The following is a 27,234-nucleotide window of genomic DNA, read 5'->3' as shown; positions in this document are numbered from 1 at the left end:
GGACCCCAGGGTGTGATATACAAGGGGCTGTCAGCAGTCACTATAAGGCAGGAGGGGGCTGGTCGGGGGTGGTCAGCGGACCCCAGGGTGTGATATACAAGGGGCTGTCAGCAGTCACTAAAAGGCAGGAGGGGGCTGTCGGCGGACCCCGGGGTGTAATATACAGGGCTGTCAGCAGTCACTATTAGGCAGGAGGGGGCTGGTCGGGGGCGGTCAGCGGACCCCGGGGTGTAATACACATGCAGTCAGCGGCCCCCTGCTGCCGTTTAGCGGCCCCTCTGATTCTCCCGATATAATATCCTCCTCTCTTAGATCTTCAGGATCGGATCCTTAGTGTTGAGGACGAGAAGACGACGATATCCCGAGATCTGGAGGAAATCCGCTGCAAACTGCTGGAGCTCATGGAAGAGGTGAGTGCGGTGCTGGATGTGGGGTGTGATGAGCGAGGGCCACGAGATACAGCTGTGTACACAGCACTGACGAGAAGGGCGGGATAATGGAGGCCCCCAGTATCGGGGTCCGAGGATCGCCCGTCACCTCCATCATCAGTATCTGGTGACCTCCCGTCACCTCCATCATCAGTATCTGGTGACCGCCCGTCACCTCCATCATCAGTATCTGGTGACCGCCCGTCACCTCCATCATCAGTATCTGGTGACCGCCCTTCACCTCCATCATCAGTATCTGGTGACCGCCTGTCTCCTCCATCATCAGTATCTGGTGACCGCCCGTCACCTCCATCATCAGTATCTGGTGATCGCCCGTCACCTCCATCATCAGTATCTGGTGATCGCCCGTCACCTCCATCATCAGTATCTGGTGACCGCCCTTCACCTCCATCATCAGTATCTGGTGACCGCCCTTCACCTCCATCATCAGTATCTGGTGACCCCCCCGTCTCCTCCATCATCAGTATCTGGTGACCGCCCGTCTCCTTCATCATCAGTATCTGGTGACCGCCCGTCTCCTCCATCATCAGTATCTGGTGATCGCCCGTCTCCTCCATCATCAGTATCTGGTGACCGCCCGTCACCTCCATCATCAGTATCTGGTGACCGCCCTTCACCTCCATCATCAGTATCTGGTGACCGCCCGTCACCTCTATCATCAGTATCTGGTGACCGCCCGTCACCTCCATCATCAGTATTGTTGCGCTGTGAATCGTTTTCCTTCTTTTTTCTTCATCAGGTGAACACCACAAGAAAAGAGAACATCGCTCTGAATAAGGAAACGTTCGACCAGCGAAAACTCCTAGAGAAGTGCAACCGAGGTGAGCTGTGCCGTATTGTTATCTATGGAAGTGCAGTATGTGGAGCGGTGGAGGTGAGCTGTGCCATATTATCTATGGGGAGTGCGGTATATGGAGCGGTGGAGGTGAGCTGTGCCATATTATCTATGGAGATTGTGGTATGTGGAGCGGTGGAGGTGAGTTGTGCCATATTATCTATGGGGAGTGCGGTATATGGAGCGGTGGAGGTGAGCTGTGTCATATTATCTATGGGGAGTGCGGTATATGGAGCGGTGGAGGTGAGCTGTGCCATATTATCTATGGAGAGTGCAGTATGTGGAGCGGTGGAGGTGAGCTGTGCCATATTGTTATCTATGGGGAGTGCAGTATGTGGAGCGGTGGAGGTGAGCTGTGCCATATTATCTATGAGATTGTGGTATGTGGAGCGGTGGAGGTGAGTTGTGCCATATTATCTATGGGGAGTGCGATATGTGGAGTGGTGGAGGTGAGCTGTGCCATATTATCTATGGGGAGTGTGGTATGTGGAGCAGTGGAGGTGAGCTGTGCCATATTATCTATGGGGAGTGCGGTATGTGGAGGTGAGCTGTGCCATATTATCTATGGGGAGTGCGGTATATGGAGCGGTGGAGGTGAGCTGTGCTGTATCCTAGATGTTTTTTTTAATCACTTTTAATAGTGATCAGTATTGGAGCTATGAAATTTTAACTGCAGGGTGGGGAATGTTTTGCGGCGCAGGGATCGGGCTGGGATGTCTCGGGGCACGGTCAGGATTTTCGTGAGGTGCAGTGGTCCATCGGAGACATCTCGGAGCGCAGGGGTCAGTCTGGGATGTCTATGGGCACGGTCAGGGTTGTTTCAAGGCATGGTGGTCCATCGGGGCCAGCTCAATGCGCGGGGGTCAGTTGTGGACGTCTCGGGGCGCGGGGGTCCGTTCTGGAGATCTCTGGGCGTGGGGGTCTATCGTAGACATCTCTTGGTACGGAGAGTTGGGCAGGGACATCATGAGGATCCGTTAAGGATGTCTCTGGGCACGGGGAGTTGGGCAGAGACCTCTCAGGGCGGGGTGGGGTTAGGCAGGGACGTCTGGGGGCACGGGGGTCCGTCATGGACATCTCTGTGCGTGGGGATCTACTGTAGACATCTCTTGGCATGGAGGGTCGGGCAGGGACATCTTGGGTCCGTCAGGGATGTTTTGTGGTGCAGGGAGTTGGGCAGAGTCCTCCCAGGGCACGGGGTTTGGCGAGGACGTCTCTGGGCATGGAAAGTTGGTCAGGGACGTCTCGGGATGTGGGGATCCATCAGGGACATCTCGGGGCTGGGGAAGTCATGCAGGGACTTCTCTGGGCGCCGGGGTCCGTCATGGACCTCTCTCAGCACGGGAGGTCAGGCAGGGATGTCTTGTGGCATCGGGGTCTGTCGTGGACATCTCGGGGCGCTGGGGGTTCGTAGCGAATGTCTGAGCATGAAAGGTTAGTCAGGGATGTCTCGGCGTGGGGGTCCGTTGAGGACATCTCGGGGGCATGGGAGGTGGTTGGTCAGGGACGTCTCGGGGCGTGGTGGTCTATCGCGACATCTCGGGGCACGTGAAGTCATGCAGGGACTTCTCTGGGTGCGAGGGTCTGTTGTGGACGTCTTGGGGCATGGGAGGTTGGTCAGGGACATCTCAGGGGCGAGGGGGTCCGTCGAGGATGTCTCTGGGCATGGGAGGTTGATCAGGGATGTCTTGCAATGCGGGGGTCTATCAGGGACGTGTCTGGACACGGGAGGTCGGGCAGGGACATCTTGTGGTGCTGGGGTCTGTTGTGGACGTCTTGGGGCATGGGAGGTTGGTCAGGGACATCTCAGGGGCGAGGGGGTCCGTCGAGGATGTCTCTGGGCATGGGAGGTTGATCAGGGATGTCTTGCAATGCGGGGGTCTATCAGGGACGTCTCTGGACACGGGAGGTCGGGCAGGGACATCTTGTGGTGCTGGGGTCTGTCGTGGACATCTCAGGGCGCTGGTGGTCCATGGAGGACGTCTCTGGGCATGGGAGGATGGTCAGTGATGTCTTGGTATGTGAGGGTCCATCAGGTACATTTCGGGGCATGGGAAGTCATGCAGGGACGTCTCTGGGCATGGGAGGTCGGCAGGGACGTCTTTGGGCGCGGGGGTCCGTTGAGGACATCTCGGGGCATGGGATGCCATGCAGAGACTTCTCTGGGTGCCAGGGTCCATCGTGGACGTCTCTGAGCACGGGAAGTCGGGCAGGGATGTCTCGGGGCGAGGGGGTCCGGCGAGGACGTCTCTGGGCACAGGAGGTCAGGCAGGGACGTCTTGGGGCATGGGAGGTTGGTCAGTGACATCTCGGGGTGCCGGTGTCCATCGTGGATGTCTCGAGGCGCTGGGGTCGGTCGGGGACGTCTGTCTGTCTCTTCAGATCTGGATTCGCTGCCTCTTCCCTTCTGATTAGTAATTAGAGTGTATTGAGCACGGTGTCCTGATTGTAATCACCCTGCGGGGGCGCAGGCTGCGGCTGGTGGGGGGCATGGGCTGCGGTCGGTGGGGGATGCTCTGTTTGGTTCATCAGTTAATGGGATTAGAAACTTACGCTAATTGTAGCGTTTAAACTAACGAGCCGCTGAATGTCAGGAGCGGCGGCGCCCCCTCTCATTAGTGCCAGCGTCGCTCTCGCTGCCGGGGGAGGGGCGGCCACTTTCTCTGCCTCGATCCTCCTGCTTGTCAGAGCGGATTCTCGCAGCCATCACCTTGTTCTGGTGTCACAGCCGGGGCCCTTGTCCCATCACAGGTGGAATATCCGCAGTGTTTAAAACAAACCAATAACTACATGACAAGAAGGGTACATAATCCAAGAACAAGGGACTATACTGCCATAGGATTTTTCAAAAAGCCAGGCTGAACAATAGCAAGTATATTGGCAAATTGCCACTTATGAAAAGCCTAAATGCATAGTCAATGTGTATGTGATTTCTGCCTAGAGACATACATGTTTGTTAAATATAGATGTTACTTTATAGCAATATATGGGTACGTCAGCGCTTGTCCCCGTAGTCATCTAACAAACAGCACACTAATGAAGGATGGCATGCATAAAGTGGATCGCAAATAGTTAATAATGTACCTTGCAGTCAGCCACATGAAAAAATTCCTCGGCGTCCCTCTGCCCCGACGCGCGTTTCGCAATGCTTCTTCAGGAGGCATCAACATTGTGTAGGGAAAGCTCGTATCCTGCAGCCACGGCCCGGACTCTGCAGCCGGACCGACGATTCTTGTATTTTTACATTTTTCACTTCATTTAAAAAAAAAAAAAAAAAAAATTACCAAAACGAAAGTATGAGCGAGCAGTGACGTCAGATCACAAGACGGGCAGGAAAATTGTGGTCCAGTGTGATTCCCATCACTCCCCCTGCGGGTCTTTTCCAGCCCCCAGTGCCTTCTGGTCTTTCTGTGCTCGTGGGTAGTTCGCAGCCCTGGTGCCTGCGGTTTGTCCTCGGTGCCTGCCACTCGTCCTCGGTGCCTTCAGTTTGTCCTCGGTGCTTGCGGTTTGTCTGTCCTCGGAGCCTGCCACTCGTCCTCGGTGCCTGCGGTTTGTCCTCTGGCCTCGGTGCCTGCGGTTTGTCTGTCCTCGGAGCCTGCCACTCGTCCTCGGTGCCTGCGGTTTGTCCTCTGTGCCTTCGGTTAGTCCTCGGTGCCTGTGGTTTGTCCTCTATGCCTGCGGTTTGTCCTCGGTGCCTGCCACTCGTCCTCGGTGCCTTCGGTTTGTCCTCGGTGCCTTCAGTTTGTCCTCGGTGCCTGCGGTTTGTCTGTCCTCGGAGCCTGCCACTTGTCCTCGGTGCCTGCGGTTTGTCCTCTGGCCTCGGTGCCTGCGGTTTGTCTGTCCTCGGAGCCTGCCACTCGTCCTCGGTGCCTGCGGTTTGTCCTCTGTCCTCGGTGCCTGCGGTTTGTCTGTCCTCGGAGCCTGCCACTCGTCCTCGGTGCCTGCGGTTTGTCCTCTGGCCTCGGTGCCTGCGGTTTGTCTGTCCTCGGAGCCTGCCACTCGTCCTCGGTGCCTGCGGTTTGTCCTCTGGCCTCGGTGCCTGCGGTTTGTCTGTCCTCGGAGCCTGCCACTCGTCCTCGGTGCCTGCGGTTTGTCCTCTGTGCCTGCCACTCGTCCTCGGTGCCTTCGGTTTGTCCTCGGTGCCTGCGGTTTGTCTGTCCTCGGAGCCTGCCACTCGTCCTCGGTGCCTGCGGTTTGTCCTCTGTCCTCGGTGCCTGCGGTTTGTCTGTCCTCGGAGCCTGCCACTCGTCCTCGGTGCCTGCGGTTTGTCCTCTGTGCCTGCCACTCGTCCTCGGTGCCTTCGGTTTGTCCTCGGTGCCTGCGGTTTGTCTGTCCTCGGAGCCTGCCACTCGTCCTCGGTGCCTGCGGTTTGTCCTCTGGCCTCGGTGCCTGCGGTTTGTCTGTCCTCGGAGCCTGCCACTCGTCCTCGGTGCCTGCGGTTTGTCCTCTGTGCCTGCCACTCGTCCTCGGTGCCTTCGGTTTGTCCTCGGTGCCTGCGGTTTGTCTGTCCTCGGAGCCTGCCACTCGTCCTTGGTGCCTGCGGTTTGTCCTCTGGCCTCGGTGCCTGCGGTTTGTCTGTCCTCGGAGCCTGCCACTCGTCCTCGGTGCCTGCGGTTTGTCCTCGGTGCCTGCGGTTTGTCTGTCCTCGGAGCCTGCCACTCGTCCTCGGTGCCTTCGGTTTGTCCTCGGTGCCTGCGGTTTGTCTGTCCTCGGTGCCTTCGGTTTGTCCTCGGTGCCTGCGGTTTGTCTGTCCTCGGAGCCTGCCACTCGTCCTCGGTGCCTGCGGTTTGTCTGTCCTCGGAGCCTGCCACTCGTCCTCGGTGCCTGCGGTTTGTCCTCTGGCCTCGGTGCCTGCGGTTTGTCTGTCCTCGGAGCCTGCTTTTCATTCATTGTAATAAAATAAATAGCACTTGATTGACTTGTGCACTGGAGCATTTATTGTTGTACTACAAGTGCCAGCGCTTCATCAGCAGCCGTCCTTAGCGGATGCTGTTTGTGGGATTAGGATCAGGTTTCCGTGTGTCTCATGTTTGGACTTTCTCCCGTCGTTTTTGGTCATTAGCTGCTGTAGCCGCTGTATAATTCAGTATAACAAAAGTCCGCACTCCCAGCCTCCGTCCGCTGATGCCTACACTGACCCGTCAGACTGTGGAGACCCTCGTGCCTCAATCAGTGCCTTCCCCCCTCCCACCAGTCCTGTAATGAAACACAGACAGGCCTAGATGGGTGGAATCACAGATTAATGACATAAGCAGAGAAAGGCAATTACATGTCATAGCGGGCTCATCGCTGAGGGCCCTGTCTGCCACCGACAGGTGAGCCGGCCGATGAGCCGTTACGAACGTTTGCCCTTCTCCGCATCTTCCAGCATGGAGGATCATGGCTATGACCTACACAGGACTCCCACTCCCCCCATCAACATTAGGGCCTGTTCAACTCCATCCTGTAAGACGGACAAAAATGTCGTGCCCAATGTCCATGAGGTGAATTCCATCTGGTCTCATTAGTGGTGAGTTATCGCCTTCCAGCTGGTGCTGATCAACCACAATACCACATTTACCCCTCACCAATTTCACCATCCGCACATTGATCTTCCTCCTTGATCGCTCTATGGCTTTCGTATCCCTTGCGCCGCACCAGACGGCTTGTGGTGCTATCTCTGACCACACCAATATCATATCCGGGAAGAACTAGGTCAAACGTTCAATGTCTGTCTTCATTGCTGTATAGAATTCAGCGTATGTCACTAATATCACCGGCCCTGTGGCCTCCTGGAGATGTCGACTATCTCTGGGAACATCTGTCGCCATTGGAGGCCTCTGATACCTCTCCAGTTGACCTCTAGTCTCGGGAAGCCTAGATTTTTTCCTCCTGGCCGAAGCTCGGCCCTTTTCACTGCTCAGTAGACAAATCAATGTCCTAATACCTAAACTGTGGGCTTACAAGCACCTGTAAGAGACCAGATGTGTTACTTCAGCAAATCAGGTCTTATATGTCTGGCGAAGCATGCGGATTTCCAGCACCCTATTCTCTGCACTTCGGCCTCCGATACTCCTCCCTAGCTGCTTTGGTGGCTGCCCCGATTCGGAAAGAATGTGTCTCGTATTCCTTTGGGTTGGCCCCGGTTTTAGTTAAGCACTGCTTGAAAATCGCCTCAAATTGATACTTGGTAAGTGGGGACCCGTCTGTATGTGAGAGAAAAAAATCTGCTTGTGTGTCTTATTACCGCGTAGCGTTGGACTATTTTTATAGTTCACCAGGACCCAGGTGCCTCTACCGGTGGGATCGCATCAGGATTTGATGAGTTCACCAGGACCCAGGTGCCTCTACCGGTGGGATCGCATCAGGATTTGATGAGTTCACCAGGACCCAGGTACCTCTACCGGTGGAATAGCAGTTGGATTTGATGAGTTCACCAGGACCCAGGTACCTCTACCGGTGGAATAGCAGTTGGATTTGATGAGTTCACCAGGACCCAGGTACCTCTACCGGTGGGATCACATTTGGATTTGATGAGTTCACCAGGACCCAGGTACCTCTACCGGTGGGATCGCAGTTGGATTTGATGAGTTCACCAGGACCCAGGTGCCTCTACCGGTGGGATCGCAGTTGGATTTGATGAGTTCACCAGGACCCAGGTGCCTCTACCGGTGGGATCGCAGTTGGATTTGATGAGTTCACCAGGACCCAGGTACCTCTACCGGTGGGATCACAGTTGGATTTGATGAGTTCACCAGGACCCAGGTACCTCTACCGGTGGGATCGCAGTTGGATTTGATGAGTTCACCAGGACCCAGGTACCTCTACCTGTGGAATCGCAGTTGGCTTTTTGTGCGCGATTGCGCAAAGCATCGCTGCATATGACTAAGTCCTTGTTGATTTAACCACCTTCCGACGCTAATGCGTGTCATCTTGAAAAAAGTGATAGCGAAGGCTGCTGGTATGAGGATCGGCTCGTATTGCGACGCGCATACCAATGGGGATATTGAAATAATGTCATGCAATAATCTCAATGAAATGAGGTGACGACATTCCTGACTCGGTGGTAGCTGTTTCCAGCCTTTTAATGGCTTGTCTGATGAAAAAGAACTTTGTCCGCCCACCCCATTAGTTGAAAGAAAAAGGCTATTCCCGATAGTTGTCATTGTCCCGATGTACCCAACGCCCCTATTTCCTTCAGGAAATTCCATTGTCACTTCTCATCTCGCTCTTTCGCACTTATCGACGGGCCTACCCTGAATTAGGGAGCACCACTCCTCCCAAGCCTTACCATAGACCCGCCAGGTGGCGGTTGTAACGGAGGTGCAGATTAATGGCACTCTGTGTCTGTACTGCTACATACTGGTTCATGCAGCTTTACATGAACACCTGAGCCTTACACTATGGCCGGTCCGTATAACTAAAGCAATTGTTACCATCCACCTCTCGTGTCTCCCCTTTTCCCCATAGTTTGTAAGCTTGCGAGCAGCAGGGCCCTCACTCCTCCTGGTATCTGTTTTGAACTGTATTTCTGTTATGCTGTAATGTCTATTGTCTGTACAAGTCCCCTCTATAATTTGTAAAGCGCTGCGGAATATGTTGGCGCTATATAAATAAAAACTATTATTATTATTATTAATGGCATCAGTGATTGGCTACTGTGTCCCATAGGGATGGGAGGACACTGGACAGAAGATGGTTGCGCATTGGGGAGAAGAACTCTGAAGGCCTGCCAATCAGAAGAGAAGAGTGAGTTAACGAGATTTTCGTCTACATCTGCCACTAATCTGGCTCGGCACTCAATGTTGATAGTGAATTAGAGAATTGCTGCCTCTCATACCAGACTACCCAGTCCAGGAAAGTACTGACTAGCTCGAAGTAGTGACACAAAATGGAACATCCCACTGGCCGGCACATATCAAAATAATAATCAGCCTTACAACCTAACAAGTGGAAGCAGTCGGGGCGCATAATTATAGGCGGAATGCCGACTCTGTCTGATGTTGCTAACAGTGCGCTGGGCCCAGCTGCGCGGACTAACTCTACCGCCTTGTCAAAAGACGCGTATGTCGCGGGAGCTTCCAGGCGTAACCGGACAGCCGCCTGTGGAACTCCTCGTCATACTGCCTCCAGGCATAACCGGACAGCCGCCTGTGGAACTCCTCGTCATACCGGCTCCAGGCGTAACCGGACAGCCGCCTGTGGAACTCCTCGTCATACCGGCTCCAGGCGTAACCGGACATCCGCCTGCAGAACTCGTCATACCGCCTCCAGGCGTAACCGGCCAGCCGCCTGTGGAACTCCTCGTCATACTGCCTCCAGGCATAACCGGACAGCCGCCTGCGGAACTCCTCGTCATACCGCCTCCAGGCATAACCGGACAGCCGCCTGTGGAACTCCTCGTCATACCGGCTCCAGGCGTAACCGGACATCCGCCTGCAGAACTCGTCATACCGCCTCCAGGCGTAACCGGCCAGCCGCCTGTGGAACTCCTCGTCATACTGCCTCCAGGCATAACCGGACAGCAGCCTGTGGAACTCCTCGTCATACCGCCTCCAGGCATAACCGGACAGCCGCCTGTGGAACTCCTCGTCATACCGGCTCCAGGCGTAACCGGACATCCGCCTGCAGAACTCCTCGTCATACCGCCTCCAGGCGTAACCGGACATCCGCCTGCAGAACTCCTCGTCATACCGCCTCCAGGCGTAACCGGACATCCGCCTGCAGAACTCCTCGTCATACCGCCTCCAGGCGTAACCGGACATCCGCCTGCAGAACTCCTCGTCATACCGCCTCCAGGCGTAACCGGACATCCGCCTGCAGAACTCCTCGTCATACCGCCTCCAGGCGTAACCGGACATCCGCCTGCAGAACTCCTCGTCATACCGCCTCCAGGCGTAACCGGACATCCGCCTGCAGAACTTGTCATACCGCCTCCAGGCGTAACCGGCCAGCCGCCTGTGGAACTCCTCGTCATACCGGCTCCAGGCGTAACCGGACATTCGCCTGCAGAACTCCTCGTCATACCGCCTCCAGGCGTAACCGGACATCCGCCTGCAGAACTCCTCGTCATACCGCCTCCAGGCGTAACCGGACATCCGCCTGCAGAACTCCTCGTCATACCGCCTCCAGGCGTAACCGGACATCCGCCTGCAGAACTCCTCGTCATACCGCCTCCAGGCGTAACCGGACATCCGCCTGCAGAACTCCTCGTCATACCGCCTCCAGGCGTAACCGGACATCCGCCTGCAGAACTCCTCGTCATACCGCCTCCAGGCGTAACCGGCCAGCCGCCTGTGGAACTCCTTGTCATACCTCCGCCAGGTGGAACCGCCATGTGACTTATATGAATTATATATCAGGTATTGGTATATGTATAATTCGGAGTAGCGTTCCGGGTGCTTCTGGCCCATAATGCAGCCAGTTGTTCATTGTTTGCACTATTTGTGGTCTATTTCTATCATGCACCGCTCGCTTGTCCTCCTTTCTTTATCTACAGTCTGTTGGTCGGTTGATAATAACGACCATATGTCGACATAATCATTATCCCATATTTTCTGTCTGGTCTCTTGATCTATGTGTGCGCTTAGTGGGCTGATTCCACAGAAAAACGCCTCTTTGTGCACGCTCGCTGACTGAGGTGTCGCCTTGTTGTCGGTTGAGCCGCCTGGGCGAGTGCCTGGGCGAGTCAACTGTTGAACTAGCGCCTTAATAGCTGCGGCTAGCTTATTCTCGCCTGTGTTATGCACTGCGTTCTGTACGGCGCGTAGTCTACGTTGGCTTCGAAACTCTCACTGCTGTCTGCCGCAGGAGGAGCGACTCCTGGTGATGGAGGAACTCCTGCTCCCTCTTGGGCGATGGTCTGGTGGGTGACTTGGCTGGAGGCCCTGGGAGATGGTGATGGTCTCCCTGGCTGGCAACCCCTGATGGAGCAGGTGACTGCTGGCGTCTGTCATGTGCCCGAGCCTGAGGAACTCCGGCTCCCTCTTGGGCGATGGTCTGGTGCTTGACTTGGCTGGAGGCCCTGGAAGATGGGGATGGTCTGCCCGGCTGGCAGCCCCTGATGTCCTGGCGTCTCTTGTGTGCTCGATCCTGAGTGACTCCTGGTGATGGAGGAACTCCGGCTCCCTCTTGGGCGATGGTCTGGTGCTTGACTTGGCTGGAGGCCCTGGAAGATGGGGATGGTCTGCCCGGCTGGCAGCCCCTGATGTCCTGGCGTCTCTTGTGTGCTCGATCCTGAGTGACTCCTGGTGATGGAGGAACTCCGGCTCCCTCTTGGGCGATGGTCTGGTGCTTGACTTGGCTGGAGGTTCTTGGAGATGGGGATGGGTTTCCCCGGCTGGCAACCCCGGATTGAGCAGGTGACTGCTGGCGTCTGTCATGTGCCCGAGCCTGAGGAACTCCGGCTCCCTCTTGGGCGATGGTCTGGTGCTTGACTTGGCTGGAGGCCCTGGAAGATGGGGATGATCTGCCCGGCTGGCAGCCCCTGATGTCCTGGCGTCTCTCGTGTGCCCAATCCTGAGTGACTCCTGGTGATGGAGGAACTCCGGCTCCCTCTTGGGCGATGGTCTGGTGAGTGACTTGGCTGGAGGTCCTGGGAGATGGTGATGGTCTCCCTGGCTCGCAGCCCCTGATGGAGCAGGTGACTGCTGTCGTGTGTCCGAGCCTGAGTAACTCCCAGTGATGGAGAAACTCCGGCTCCCTCTTGGGCGATGGTCTGGTGCTTGAGTTGGCTGGAGGCCCTGGGAGATGGGGATGGTCTCCCCGGCTGGTAGCCCGTGATGTCCCGGTGTCTCTCGTGTGCCCGAGCTGCCTATCGGGACTCTCGGATGCATCGGGCCATTCCGATGTGGATGGGGAGCGCCATCCAGAGGACTGAGATCTGCAGCGACTCCTAGGTGAGCGCTGTCTGTGGCGGTAACGAGAGGAACATCTGTTAGAGGGACAGCGGGAATCGTCTGAGCAGGATGGGGAGGACCTGAGCGTCTATGTCTGCAGGTTATGGGCCATAACTCTGTAGTTTCCAGGCATCAGCCGGTGGAAAGAGGAAGTCACTGAGCCCGGGCACCTGAATTTAACCCCCGTAGGTGTGACTGGATGCCCCTTCACCTTTAATCCTATTGGTCAGTTGGGCATCACACTTAGTGCATCACCTGGGGGGTGGAAGGGGGAATTGGGCACTGACCGCATTTAACTCTATTTTAGCCATATGGGCCACCAGTCAGAGGCACGTTCCTTATCCAGTACTGTGCCTGCCATGAGGGGCTCAGGAGTCATAGACCGATGTGTGTGTGTGTGTGTGTGTGTGGAGTGCAGCGCGGGGGATCCAGTGTGTGTGGAGTGCAGCGTGGGGGATCCAGTGTGTGTGGAGTGCAGCGTGGGGGATCCAGTGTGTGTGGAGTGCAGCGCGGGGGATCCAGTGTGTGTGTGGAGTGCAGCGCGGGGGATCCAGTGTGTGTGTGGAGTGCAGCGCGGGGGATCCAGTGTGTGTGTGGAGTGCAGCGCGGGGGATCCAGTGTGTGTGTGGAGTGCAGCGCGGGGGATCCAGTGTGTGTGTGGAGTGCAGCGCAGGGGATCCAGTGTGTGTGGAGTGCAGCAAGGGGGATCCAGTGTGTGTGGAGTGCAGCGCGCGGGGGGGGGGGGGGTTTCCAGTGTGTGTGGAGTGCAGCGCGGGGGATCCAGTGTGTGTGGAGTGCAGCGCGGGGGATCCAGTGTGTGTGGAGTGCAGCGCGGGGGATCCAGTGTGTGTGGAGTGCAGCGCGGGGGATCCAGTGTGTGTGTGGAGTGCAGCGCGGGGGATCCAGTGTGTGTGTGGAGTGCAGCGCGGGGGATCCAGTGTGTGTGTGGAGTGCAGCGCGGGGGATCCAGTGTGTGTGTGGAGTGCAGCGCGGGGGATCCAGTGTGTGTGTGGAGTGCAGCGCAGGGGATCCAGTGTGTGTGGAGTGCAGCAAGGGGGATCCAGTGTGTGTGGAGTGCAGCGCGCGGGGGGGGGGGTTTCCAGTGTGTGTGTGGAGTGCAGCGCAGGGGATCCAGTGTGTGTGGAGTGCAGCAAGGGGGATCCAGTGTGTGTGTGGAGTGCAGCGCTGGGGATCCAGTGTGTGTGTGTGTGTGGAGTCCAGCGCTGGGGATCCAGTGTGTGTGTGTGTGTGGAGTCCAGCGCTGGGGATCCAGTGTGTGTGTGGAGTCCAGCGCTGGGGATCCAGTGTGTATGTGTGTGTGTGTGTGTGGAGTGCAGCGCGGGGGATCCAGTGTGTGTGTGGAGTGCAGCGCGGGGGATCCAGTGTGTGTGTGGAGTGCAGCGCGGGGGATCCAGTGTGTGTGTGGAGTGCAGCGCGGGGGATCCAGTGTGTGTGTGGAGTGCAGCGCAGGGGATCCAGTGTGTGTGGAGTGCAGCAAGGGGGATCCAGTGTGTGTGGAGTGCAGCGCGCGGGGGGGGGGGGGTTTCCAGTGTGTGTGGAGTGCAGCGCGGGGGATCCAGTGTGTGTGGAGTGCAGCGCGGGGGATCCAGTGTGTGTGGAGTGCAGCGCGGGGGATCCAGTGTGTGTGGAGTGCAGCGCGGGGGATCCAGTGTGTGTGTGGAGTGCAGCGCGGGGGATCCAGTGTGTGTGTGGAGTGCAGCGCGGGGGATCCAGTGTGTGTGTGGAGTGCAGCGCGGGGGATCCAGTGTGTGTGTGGAGTGCAGCGCGGGGGATCCAGTGTGTGTGTGGAGTGCAGCGCAGGGGATCCAGTGTGTGTGGAGTGCAGCAAGGGGGATCCAGTGTGTGTGGAGTGCAGCGCGCGGGGGGGGGGGTTTCCAGTGTGTGTGTGGAGTGCAGCGCAGGGGATCCAGTGTGTGTGGAGTGCAGCAAGGGGGATCCAGTGTGTGTGTGGAGTGCAGCGCTGGGGATCCAGTGTGTGTGTGTGTGTGGCGTGCAGCGCGGGGGATCCAGTGTGTGTGTGGAGTGCAGTGCGGGGGATCCAGTGTGTGTGTGTGGAGTGCAGCGCGGGGGATCCAGTGTGTGTGTGGAGTGCAGCGCGGGGGATCCAGTGTGTGTGTGTGTGTGGAGTCCAGCGCTGGGGATCCAGTGTGTGTGTGTGTGTGGAGTCCAGCGCTGGGGATCCAGTGTGTGTGTGGAGTCCAGCGCTGGGGATCCAGTGTGTATGTGTGTGTGTGTGTGTGGAGTGCAGCGCGGGGGATCCAGTGTGTGTGTGTGTGTGTATGGAGTCCAGCGCTGGGGATCCAGTGTGTGTGTGTGGAGTGCAGCGCTGGGGATCCAGTGTGTGTGGAGTGCAGCGCGGGGGATCCAGTGTGTGTGGAGTGCAGCGCGGGGATCCAGTGTGTGTGGAGTGCAGCGCGGAGGATCCAGTGTGTGTGTGGAGTGCAGCGCGGGGGATCCAGTGTGTGTGTGGAGTGCAGCGCGGGGGATCCAGTGTGTGTGTGTGGAGTGCAGCGCGGGGGATCCAGTGTGTGTGTGTGTGGAGTGCAGCGCGGGGGATCCAGTGTGTGTGTGGAGTGCAGCGCTGGGGATCCAGTGTGTGTGGAGTGCAGCGCTGGGGATCCAGTGTGTGTGTGGAGTGCAGCGCTGGGGATCCAGTGTGTGGAGTGCAGCGCTGGGGATCCAGTGTGTGTGTGTGTGTGGAGTGCAGCGCTGGGGATCCAGTGTGTGTGTGTGGAGTGCAGCGCTGGGGATCCAGTGTGTGTGTGTGTGGAGTGCAGCGCTGGGGATCCAGTGTGTGTGTGTGGAGTGCAGCGCTGGGGATCCAGTGTGTGTGTGTGGAGTGCAGCGCTGGGGATCCAGTGTGTGTGTGTGTGGAGTGCAGCGCGGGGGATCCAGTGTGTGTGTGTGTGTGGAGTGCAGCGCGGGGGATCCAGTGTGTGTGTGGAGTGCAGCGCTGGGGATCCAGTGTGTGTGTGGAGTGCAGCGCTGGGATCCAGTGTGTGTGTGTGTGTGTGTGTGTGTGTGTGTGTGGAGTGCAGCGCTGGGGATCCAGTGTGTGTGTGTGTGTGTGTGGAGTGCGGCGCGGGGGATCCAGTGTGTGTGTGTGGAGTGCAACGCTGGGGATCCAGTGTGTGTGTGGAGTGCAACGCTGGGGATCCAGTGTGTGTGTGTGTGTGTGGAGTGCAGCGCTGGGGATCCAGTGTGTGTGTGTGGAGTGCAGCGCTGGGGATCCAGTGTGTGTGTGGAGTGCAGCGCTGGGATCCAGTGTGTGTGTGTGTGTGTGTGTGGAGTGCAGCGCGGGGGATCCAGTGTGTGTGTGTGGAGTGCGGCGCGGGGGATCCAGTGTGTGTGTGTGGAGTGCAACGCTGGGGATCCAGTGTGTGTGTGGAGTGCAACGCTGGGGATCCAGTGTGTGTGTGTGTGTGTGTGTGTGTGGAGTGCAGCGCTGGGGATCCAGTGTGTGTGTGTGGAGTGCAGCGCTGGGGATCCAGTGTGTGTGTGGAGTGCAGCCCGGGGGATCCAGTGTGTGTGTGGAGTGCAGCCCGGGGGATCCAGTGTGTGTGTGTGTGTGTGTGGAGTGCAGCGCGGGGGATCCAGTGTGTGTGTGTGGAGTGCAGCGCGGGGGATCCAGTGTGTGTGTGTGGAGTGCAGCGCTGGGATCCAGTGTGTGTGTGTGGAGTGCAGCGCTGGGGATCCAGTGTGTGTGTGGAGTGCAGCGCGGGGGATCCAGTGTGTGTGTGGAGTACACTCTCCGTCCTCCTCTCTTCTCATGCTCTCCTCACTCCAGGGATCTTGGATCTGTTTTATTCTCCTGATTTTTGCCGCCACTGACGACTTTAAAACTCTTCATTTGCAGTTTCCATCTTGGCTGTAGAAGAATATGAAGAACTACAGAGCAGCCTGGAGATGGAGAAGGATCTCCGGGCAAAAGCAGAGTCGCTCGCTCAGGAGGTACGGGGCAGACACCTGGCGTGTGTGTAATAATGAGGTGACTGGGCGCTATTACATAATACTGGCACAGGAGGTACGGGGCAGACACCTGGCGTGTGTGTAATAATGAGGTGACTGGGCGCTAATACATAATACTGGCACAGGAGGTACGGGGCAGACACCTGGCGTGTGTGTAATAATGAGGTGACTGGGCGCTAATACATAATACTGGCACAGGAGGTACGAGGCAGACACCTGACCTGTGTGTAATAATGAGGTGACTGGGCGCTAATACATAATACTGGCACAGGAGGTACGAGGCAGACACCTGGCGTGTGTGTAATATTGAGGTGACTGGGCGCTAATACATAATACTGGCACAGGAGGTACGAGGCAGACACCTGGCGTGTGTGTAATAATGAGGTGACTGGGCGCTAATACATAATACTGGCACAGGAGGTACGAGGCAGACACCTGGCGTGTGTGTAATAATGAGGTGACTGGGCGCTAATACATAATACTGGCACAGGAGGTACGGGGCAGACACCTGACCTGTGTGTAATAATGAGGTGACTGGGCGCTAATACATAATACTGGCACAGGAGGTACGAGGCAGACACCTGGCGTGTGTGTAATAATGAGGTGACTGGGCGCTAATACATAATACTGGCACATGAGGTACGGGGCAGACACCTGGCGTGTGTGTAATAATGAGGTGACTGGGTGCTAATACATAATACTGGCACAGGAGGTACGGGGCAGGGACCTGGCGTGTGTGTAATATTGAGGTGACTGGGCGCTAATACATAATACTGGCACAGGAGGTACGGGGCAGACACCTGGCGTGTGTGTAATAATGAGGTGACTGGGTTCTAATACATAATACTGGCACAGGAGGTACGGGGCAGACACCTGGCGTGTGTGTAATAATGAGGTGACTGGGCGCTAATACATAATACTGGCACAGGAGGTACGAGGCAGACACCTGACCTGTGTGTAATAATGAGGTGACTGGGCGCTAATACATAATACTGGCACAGGAGGTACGGGGCAGACACCTGGCGTGTGTGTAATAATGAGGTGACTGGGCGCTAATACATAATACTGGCACAGGAGGTACGGGGCAGACACCTGACCTGTGTGTAATAATGAGGTGACTGGGCGCTAATACATAATACTGGCACAGGAGGTACGGGGCAGACACCTGGCGTGTGTGTAATAATGAGGTGACTGGGCGCTAATACATAATACTGGCACAGGAGGTACGGGGCAGACACCTGACCTGTGTGTAATAATGAGGTGACTGGGCGCTAATACGTAATACTGGCACAGGGGGTGCGGGGCAGACACCTGGCGCGTGAGGGGGGCTGATGTGTAATAATGAGGTGACTGGGCGCTAATATTGGAACAGGGGGTGCGGGGCAGACACCTGGCGGGTGAAGGCGGGCGGTTGTGTAATAATGAGGTGGCTGGTCACTGACATTTCTGGCACAGGGGGTGCGGGGCAGACACCTGGCGGGTGAGGGCGGGCGGTTGTGTAATAATGAGGTGACTGGGCACTGACATTTCTGGCACAGGGGGTGCGGGGCAGACACCTGGCGGGTGAGGGCGGGCGGTTGTGTAATAATGAGGTGGCTGGGCACTGACATTTCTGGCACAGGGGGTGCGGGGCAGACACCTGGCGGAGTGGATTTGTGATCATTCTAGATATGTCATTCTATATAACGCTTACATGGTGAGAGCTGCTGCTGTTGTAACGAACCCTCTGCTGTGTGAGCAGGGCTGTCTCATGGTGGATGTTGGGGTTGATCTTCTGTTTTTTCTTTCACTTTTCTCTAGATGTATATTGAGCAGAGTTCCTTGAAGAGACAGAGCTGCCTCCTGCTGCAGAGCATCACTCCCGACCAGCAGTTACTAAAAGCTCTGAATGAGAACGCAAGATTAACCCATTCGCTGGAAGAGGCGGAGATCCGGCATCAGCTGAAGGTGACGGCTTTGTTTGCGCCATAGAGTGCTTACCATACAGTGACAGTGCGCTCCATACAGTGACAGTGTCCGCGATACAGTGACAATGTGCTCCATACAGTGCTCGCCATACAGTGACAGTGCACGCCGTACAGTGACAGTGCGCTCCATACTGTGCACTCTATAGTGACAGTGCATGCCGTACAGTCACCGTGCCCGCGATAGTGACTGCGCTCCATACAGTGCACTCTATACAGTGACAGTGTGTGCCATACAGTGCACTCTATATAGTGACAGTGCTCGCCATACAGTGCACTGTATACAATGACAGTACACTCCATACAGTGCTCGCCATACAGTGACAGTGCGCTCCATACAATGCTCGCCATACAGTGGCAGTGAGCTTCTTACAGTGCTCGCCATACAGTGACAGTGCGCTCCATACTTGAGTTTTATTGTAATGGATGAAGTGTGGTCCCAACCAGCACAGGTGATATCAGGAGTCACAGATCAGGTTTCTTACAGGTGAAGGAGCTGGAGGAGCAGCTCCAGGAGGCAAAGCTGCGGAAAGAGGTGCAGAGCCTGAAAAAGCAGCTGGAGATCCTGGAGGAGGAGAAGAAAGATCTGGAGTGCCGGGTGCAGAGCGCCGAGACTGCAGCGAAGGACCTGAAGCACTGTGGTGCGTGTACAGTACCGCACGGCTGTGTGGGGGGGATTACTACTGGGGCCAGTATGCGGCTGTTGGCGGGGGTGTCGCTCTCGCTGTGAATGATGGGGTCCGGGGAGGGGGTGCTTGCGTGAGGGAATGGTGTCATGTTGGGGGCGGCACTCGGAGGGGGGGGGTTTGGAAAGTGAGGATTGTCACTTGGTGAGGGGTCTCATGGGGCTGCTGTGAGCTGTGAGTTTCATGGTTTGTTGCTCTCGCAGCAGGTTGGGGTGTGCTGACTGGGCGGTGTATGGACTGGTAGTGTATGGGCCGGGCGTGTATGTGTGTGTGTGTATATATATATATATATATATATATATATATATATATATATATATATATATATATATATATATATATATATATATATATATATATATATATATAATATGTATAGGGACAGGGCATATGTCTAGGGTTATATGTGTGACCAGTGATAATGTAGCATCTGTCCTGAAGGCAAGTTGCACCTAGGTGTTAATAGGTACTTCCTTGGGACTAGTAGAAATTCTGTCTCCAGATCTCACTAGGAGGTCTAGCTAGGGCCGAGAAGAAAAGTAACATTTGGCACCTTCTAGGTCTTGGAGGGGAGATGCTAATTGCGGCTTGAGGAAAGCTATCCCTGGGAACAATCTCACATGTGTCTCCAGAGGAAAATAATATATATTCATTAGTAGAGTGGCCGTACCCAATCAAACAGCCCGCCATTATGATATTAACCTGGGAGGCCGGTCTAGAAACCTGACCTCAGACCAAAGTTATAAATTTAGGCTGCAGATAGAGAATTGTGTTCACATGATGGGGGCAGCCTGAGAAGCTGATGTGATCCAATCTACATTCGTCCTACCCTCAGGGAGCAGAAAGCAACTACCAGTTAGATAATTTCTGTAAGTTTTCTCCTGTTTATTTTGACATTGTTTGCATAAGTTGTATGTCTTTTTATTATCATATTTTTAGACATTTTTCTTACTGTAAGTGTGGAGACGCGGGGTCAGTGGGTGATCTCGTCCGCTCCCCCGGCTGCCTTTAGCAAGACTGCATGGAGCACGGCTCATACCACTGATCGCCCGCTCTATCTCACCGTGGGCAATACACTACACAGACAACACAGGGTTAAGGTAAAACAGTGTTGCAATACTTTATTGAACCACAGCACACAATATCAAACAGAACAATCCCAACATGGCTGGAATTGCTTGATTACATGGGCGCATATAAAATATCACTGCATCTCCACGTATTTCCAGTATGACACGATGTCAGAGCTCCCAGGGTCTCTACTCCATCTGTGGATGAACGCACAGAGAAGGGGCAACGACAAGGATAGGGAGATGACCAAGAACTGTCCATAGAGTCCATACAAGGTCCAAAGCTTGACACGAGAGTGCTATTAAAGTATAAACTTTAACAAGTTGAACCTTGAATGTTCTAAAGAGTCCATAGCCTAAAGGTGTGTGAGCCTTATGAGTGATAGACATTACTAGTATTAATAGTTCCGGGACTCATCGCCTGTGTATTCGATGAGTGGTGGCAGCGTGTATGAGCGGGTGTGTGGCTGGGTCGGGGTGTGATTTATGCTCCCATTACAGCATAGGACAGAGGTTGAATGCTGGACTGAGAGTGGGGAGATAGATTAACCCTTGCAGGCACGTGTGAGAGCGGGCACGTGACGAATAAGTGACACCACGGAGAAGGGATCCGAAGGATCCATGACAGCGTGTATGGACCGGGGGTGTATGGACGGGGCTTGTATGGACCGGTATTGTGTGGACCGGGCGTGTATGGTCCAGTATTGCATGGACAGGGGGTGCATGGACAGGGGGTGCATGGACAGGGGGTGCATGGACAGGGGGTGTATGGACAGGGTGACACCTTCTCACCTGATTGTTTTTTGCTGCAGTTGATGAACTCCAGAAGCGATTGCATCAGGCTGAGAAAGCGGCTGCTCCCCCTCCCCCTCCGCCGCCGCCTCCTCTGCCGCCACCGCCGCCACCAAACCCCATCCGGTGAGATGTACAGGAGGCCTCATCACCCTCTGATCAGGGGAGGATGTGCGGATGCTGGGTGTAGTAGTATGTGTGTGTTATGCCCTACAGAAGTATATGGGGAGGATGTGCGGATGCTGGGTGTAGTAGTATGTGGCTGTTATGTCCTATAGAAGTATATGGGGAGGATGTGTGGATGCTGGGTGTAGTAGTATATGACTGTTATGTCCTATAGAAGTATACGGGGAGGATGTGCGGCTGCTGGGTGTAGTAGTATGTGACTGTCTTCTCTTTCTCAGCTCCCTCATGTCTATTATCCGGAAAAAGCCCGTGGTGTCGGCGGCCGCGGTGAAGCCGGACGTCGCTCAGCAGCCGGACAGTGGTAAGAACAGAGGGAAGATCCTGAGCTGTGAAAGACCGGATCCCCCACTATTCTTTTGTGCATTGTCCCGGGTGTGCAGCGGCCGGGAGAGCGTTGCGTGAGTGTGGCCATGAGGGCGGCCGGGACAGGAGAGCGCTGCGTGAGGTCGGCCGGGAGAGCGCTGCGTGAGGTCGGCCGGGAGAGCACTGCATGAGTGTGGCCGTGAGGTCGGCCGGGACGGGAGAGCGCTGCGTGAGGTCGGCCGGGAGAGCGCTGCGTGAGGTCGGCCGGGAGAGCGCTGCGTGAGGTCGGCCGGGAGAGCACTGCCTGAGGGCACTTCGTGAGGTCGGCCGGGAGAGCGCTGTGTGTGGCCATGAGGGTGGCCGGGACGGGAGAGCGCTGTGTGAGGTCTGCCGGGAGAGCACTGCCTGAGGGCGCTGCGTGAGGCGGCCGGGAGAGCGCTGCATGATGGCAGCTGGTGTCATGTTCCCCCGAAAGACCTGGAGTTAGACGGTCACGTTGGGTAATGAATCGCAGTCCACTTTAGAAATGGTGTGTTTCATCTCCTATTGTGCTCAGAGGGTTAAGGACTCTTTCCTTGCTGGCGGAGACCATACAGCCTGGTTGTTCTTAGCTGCAACTGCTTATCATTTGCTCCCTCTATATAGTGGGGGAAATAAGTTTTGGATCCCTTGCTGATTTTGTAAATTTCCAGTCTATAATTTTAAGGGTCGGTTAATTTTAACATTGAGCGATAAAATATCAAAAATAAAATCCAGAAAAATCACATTGTATAAATTACCGTATATACTCAAGTATAAGCCGAGAACCCTAATTTTGCCACAAAAAACTGGGAAAACTTAATGACTCGAGTATAAGCCTAGGGTGGGAAATCAGCAGCTACCAGTAAATGATAAAAATAGATACCAATAAAAGTAAAATTAATTGAGACATCAGTAGGTTAAGTGTTTTTGAATATCCATACTGAATCATGAGCCCCATATAATGCTCCATACAGTTTATGATGGGCCCCATAATATGCCCCATATAATGCTGATTATGGCCCCATAAGATCCTCCATACAGGTACTTGCCCCCATATAATGCTGCACATAGTTCCATAAGATGCTCCATACAGACATGTGCCACATTTGCTGTTGCTGCAATTTAAAATAAAAAAAAAATCACATACTTGCTTCTCCTCGTTCAGGCCCCGGCACTTGCTATATTCACCTTTCCCGTTCCACTGTCGGCGCCGCTGTGTCATCCCCGTCCTCCGCACTGACGCTCGGGCAGAGTGCGGCGCGCACTAATCACGTCATTGCGCCCTCTGACCTGAGCGTCACTGCAGAGGACCCAGAAGACATAGCGGTGTCGACTGTGGAACGAGGAACAGGTGAATATAGCGCACTGCCCCGTCATACTCACCTGCTCCTGGCGCGGTCCCTGGTTCTCCGGGCGCTGACAGCTTCTTCCTGTAGTGAGCGGTCACATGGTACCGCTCATTATAGTAATGAATATGCATCTCCACCCCTATGGGAGTGGAGTCGGGTCCATATTCATTACTGTAATGAGCGGTACCATGTGACCGCTCACTACAGGAAGAAGCTGTCAGCGCCCGGAGAACCAGGGACGTGCAGGGACCGCACCAGGAGCAGGTGAGTATTATTAGACAGCCCCCGCTCCCCCTCCCCTGCCGACCCCTGGGAATGACTCGAGTATGAGCCGAGAGGGGCAATTTCTGCCTAAAAAAATGGGCTGAAATTCTCGGCTCATACTCGAGTATATATGGTATATAAATTTATTTGCATTTTGCAGTGAGAAATAAGTATTTGATCCCCTACCAGCCATTAAGAATTCTGGCTCCTACAGGCCAGTTAGACTCCTATTCAACTCATTACCTGCATTATAGACAGCTGTCTTACATAGTCACCTTTATAAAAGACTCCTGTCCACAGACTCACAGTCAGACTCTAACCTCTACAACATGGGCAAGACCAAAGAGCTTTCTAAGGATGTCAGGGACAAGATCCTAGACCTGCACAAAGCTGGAATGGGCTACAGAACCTTAAGTAAGACGCTGGGTGAGAAGGAGACAACTGTTGGTGCAATAGGAAGAAAATGGAAGAAATACAAAATGACTGTCAATCTGCATCGATCTGGGGCACCTTGCAAAATTTCACCTCGGGGGGTATCCTTGATCATGAGGAAGTTGAGAGATCAGCCTAAAACTACACGGGGGAAACTTGTTAATGAACTCAAGGCAGTTGGGACCACAGTCACCAAGAAAACCATTGGTAACACATTACGCCGTAAAGGCTTAAAATCCTGCAGAGTCCACAAGGTCCCGCTGCTCCAGAAGGCACATGTGCAGGCCGTCTGAAGCTTGCCAATGAACACGTGGAGGATTCTGTGAGTGATTGGGAGAAGGTGCTGTGGTCAGATGAGACAAAAATTGAGGTCTTTGGCATTAACTCAACTTGCTGTGTTTGGAGGAAGAGAAATGCTGCCTATGACCCAAAAAACACCATCCCCACTGTCAAGCATGGAGATGGACACATTATGTTTGGGGGTGTTTCTCTGCCAAGGGCACAGGACTACTTCACCGCATCAATGGGAGAATGGATGGAGCCATGTGCCATAAAATCCTGAGTGACAATCTCCTTCCCTCCGCCAGGACATTAAAAATGGGTCGTTGCTGGGTCTTCCAGCAAGACAATGACCCAAAACATACAGCCAAGGCCACAAAGGAGTGGCTCAAAAAGAAGCACATTAAGGTCATGGAGTGGCCTAGCCAGTCTCCAGACCTTAATCCCATAGAAGACTTATGGAGGGTGTGGAAGCTCTGAGTTGCCAAGCGACAGCCTCAAATCTTAATGATTTAGAGATGATCTGCAGAGAGGAGTGGACCAAAATTCCTCCTGACGTGCGCAAACCTCATCATCAACTACAAAAAACGTCTGACTGCTGGGCTTGCCAACAAGGGTTTTGCCACCAAGTATTAAGTCTTGTTTGCCAGAGGGATGAAATACTTATTTCTCACTGCAAAATGCAAATTAATTTATACAATGTGATTTCCTGGATTTTATTTTTCATATTCTATCTCTCAATGTTAAAATTAACCGACCCTTCAAATTATAAACTGTTCACGTCTTTGTCAGAAGCAAACTTACAAAATCAGCAAGGGATCAAATAATTATTTCCTTCACTGTATACTGGCTTTGGGCATTTAGTCCTTGCCGGTGAGAGTCATCTTCCTGTGCTAAAGTTGAAGTAGAGTTGTTGTAGTAGTGATCTGTAGTTTACTGTTGTACCTGTGTGTTTTTCTCCTGGTCCCTGTTCCCATTCAGCTCCTTATTCCTCCCTGTACCTATCTTCCTCCCTATTGTTGGTTGGTGTTTTTGTATGATAGAGGTTTTCTGTTATCCCTGTTTTGTCTTTGTGTTTGGTTTACCTTTCATTTCTGTCCCAGACCTCATGGGGGGGGACAGGTTAGGGTCTCAGGCCTCTCTACCTTCAAGAGTACCCTCAGGAAAGGGATAGTTAGGGTCCCAGCTCCAGGGACTGTTTGAGGCTATCCCTTCCTTACTGAAGACGTCACAGCATGACGGTTTCACTGGCCCCACATTTTTTATCTCGTTATGGATCTCATTGTAGCCCTTGCCAAACAATTGCAGGGTCTGTCACTTGAACGGTCAGACCTGCAATGTACGGTCTCTCAGCAACAGACTGTTGGTCTGTGGGCAGTCAGGCTCAATCGGAACCTAAGATGGTTCTCCCTGATAGGTTTTCAGGGGGACAGAATAAATTTATTTTGTCCTGTGAAGCCTGTAAGCTTTATTTTAGGCCGTCACGTAAGCTCCAGCAGAGAGACGGGCCGTCACGTAAACTCCAGCAGGGAGACGGGCCGTCACGTAAGCTCCAGCAGGGAGCCGGACTGTCACGTAAGTTCCAGCAGGGAGACGGGCCGTCACGTAAGCTCCAGCAGGGAGACGGGCCGTCACGTAAGCTCCAGCAGGGAGACCGGCCGTCACGTAAGCTCCAGCAGGGAGCTGGGCCGTCACGTAAGCTCCAGCAGGGAGCCGGGCCGTCACATAAGCTCCAGCAGGGAGACCGGCCAGCAGGGGAATTCTGCTCAGAGTTCAGTAGATGGGCCACTGACACCCGGTGGAACGATACTTCTCTTAGAAGTCAGTTTTGTCAGGGTCCCGTCTGAAATATTACAAGATGCACTAGCGCTTTATGAGACTCCTGATTCGTTGGAGGTGGCCATGGCTCTGACCATACGCATTGATGCCTCGGGGGTAGACCTGTGGGGACTCCTTCCCCCATGGTACTCCCTAAAATCGAGGTTCTCCTTGTGTGCCGTGAAGAAGCGATGCAATAGGAGCGGCCTCCCCTCGGTATGAGTCTCTTACGGCTCGAGGCAAAACGTGGTTGTGTTTTGTTTGTTTTTTTTGTGGTGAAAGGGGGCATTTCACTGGGGTTTGCTATTTTTTTTACCTAAAACACTAAAAGCCGTCAGAAAACTCACCCTAGGTTGTGTGGAGGATAACCACCTGGGTGTATGTGTCTCCTCCACATGTGTAGCTCAGTTTTTTTTACTCGCAGAAATGGTTATTGGTATGAAAACTGAGGAAATATCCATCCTCTTGGACAGTGGGCCGGGAGCCAATATGGTGGATGCTCGGGACCTTGGGCTTCCCTGTAGTATTCTGGCGAAGTCCATCCCCATATTTGTGATTGACTCTCGGTCAGGGGAATTTTACTCCAGTGGTGCATAATGTGAACCTGCACATAGGAGTCTTCACAGGGAGCTCTTCTCTTGGTATATCTTGGAAGTATCTCTTCTTCTATTGAGCTGGGTCCTCCCTGACCAACGGTGAATAATTCGGTTATTGACTGGCCAGCCAGAGAAATAGTAAAATATCTGCAAAAATAATTGCCTGGGTGCCATCATTTCTACTGTTTCCACTAAACCATACCCTTTTTCTGCCAGATTTTGTGTATGTATTCTCAGAAAAGGGGGGACATTCTCCCCACCGTGTAGGATCGCCCCGTAAACCTGCACCCTGGAGCGAAATTACCCAAGACCAGATTATATAATCTGTCCCCGAGAGACTGTCCATGAAGGATCTCATCTGAGAGTCTGGCTGTGGGACGTATTAGACCCTCCTCTTCACTCGGCCTGTCCCTGTTTAGATTTTCGTGAGTTAAATTGGATTACTATCCGGGACTTGTACCGCTTCCCTCTCATTCCCGACTTATTTAATCAGATTGTTGGGGCAAAATGGTTCTCTAAGCTGGACCTGAGGGGAACCTGTAACCTGATTAGGATCAAGGAGGAGAATAAGTGGAAGACAGCCTTTAACACTCCTGAAGGGCATTATGAAAACCTTGTCATGCCGTTTGGTTTGACTAATGTCCCCGCCGTTTTCCAACATTTCGTTAAGAACATTTTTCGTCACCTTGTGGGTAGATTTGTCATGGTGTATCTGGACGATATTGTAATCTCCTCGCCCGATCTCAAGTCTCATCAGCTTCACGTCCGGCAGATGTTACAGGTTCTGCAGGATAATAAACTACGCAAAGTTGGAGAAGTGTGTATTCGTCCTACAGGAGGTTCTGTTCCTGGTTTCCTCGTGTCTGCGGCAGGTTTCCTGATGGACCCTGATGAGGTCTGTGCGGTTCTGAAATGGGTTCTGCCAGAAAACATGAAACCCATTACAGCGCTTCTTGGGGTTTTCTAACTACTATCATAAGTTTATCAGAAACTTCTCGTCTATTGTCAAACCCCTCACTGACATGACAAACAAAGCTACGGACTTCTCGAGGTGCTCTGACTGTGGCTGCCAGGTAATTTCTTTATGAAGAAATGTTTTCCACTGCTCCTGAACTCCTTCAACCCATGTTTCCCAACCTTTTATTGTTGAGGTTGGTGCCTCTGAGGTGGGGTCAGGGATGTGTTGTCTCTCATCTTAGGGTCAGTGGCATCCACGTGCCGCCTTTTCTAAAAAAAAAAAAATATATATTATCGTTTGCCGAAAGGAACTATGTTGTGGGCAATAGGGAACTTTTGGCCATCAAGGTGGCTTTTGTGGAGCTG

General features: G+C 54.2%; 1 protein-coding gene across 5 annotated transcripts in view; it reads left to right on the top strand.

The window, feature by feature from the left end:
* The window catches only part of SHTN1 (shootin 1), a 77,726-nt gene that overhangs the window by 34,793 nt on the left and 15,699 nt on the right, over window positions 1–27,234 (top strand). For all 5 annotated transcript variants that reach the window (XM_069754395.1, XM_069754393.1, XM_069754394.1 and 2 more), the window contains 7 exons: window positions 313–410; window positions 1,189–1,270; window positions 16,039–16,133; window positions 17,952–18,098; window positions 18,603–18,756; window positions 20,684–20,789; window positions 21,068–21,150. In XM_069754395.1, the coding sequence (XP_069610496.1) occupies window positions 313–410; window positions 1,189–1,270; window positions 16,039–16,133; window positions 17,952–18,098; window positions 18,603–18,756; window positions 20,684–20,789; window positions 21,068–21,150 (765 nt within the window). The remainder of the gene's footprint in view (window positions 1–312; window positions 411–1,188; window positions 1,271–16,038; window positions 16,134–17,951; window positions 18,099–18,602; window positions 18,757–20,683; window positions 20,790–21,067; window positions 21,151–27,234) is intronic.

This window comes from Ranitomeya imitator, chromosome 2 (genome assembly GCF_032444005.1).
Source record: "Ranitomeya imitator isolate aRanImi1 chromosome 2, aRanImi1.pri, whole genome shotgun sequence".
Lineage (NCBI taxonomy): Eukaryota > Metazoa > Chordata > Amphibia > Anura > Dendrobatidae > Ranitomeya > Ranitomeya imitator.
The sequence above is the reverse complement of the archived record's forward strand: the minus strand, read 5'-3'. Positions and strand labels throughout refer to the sequence as shown.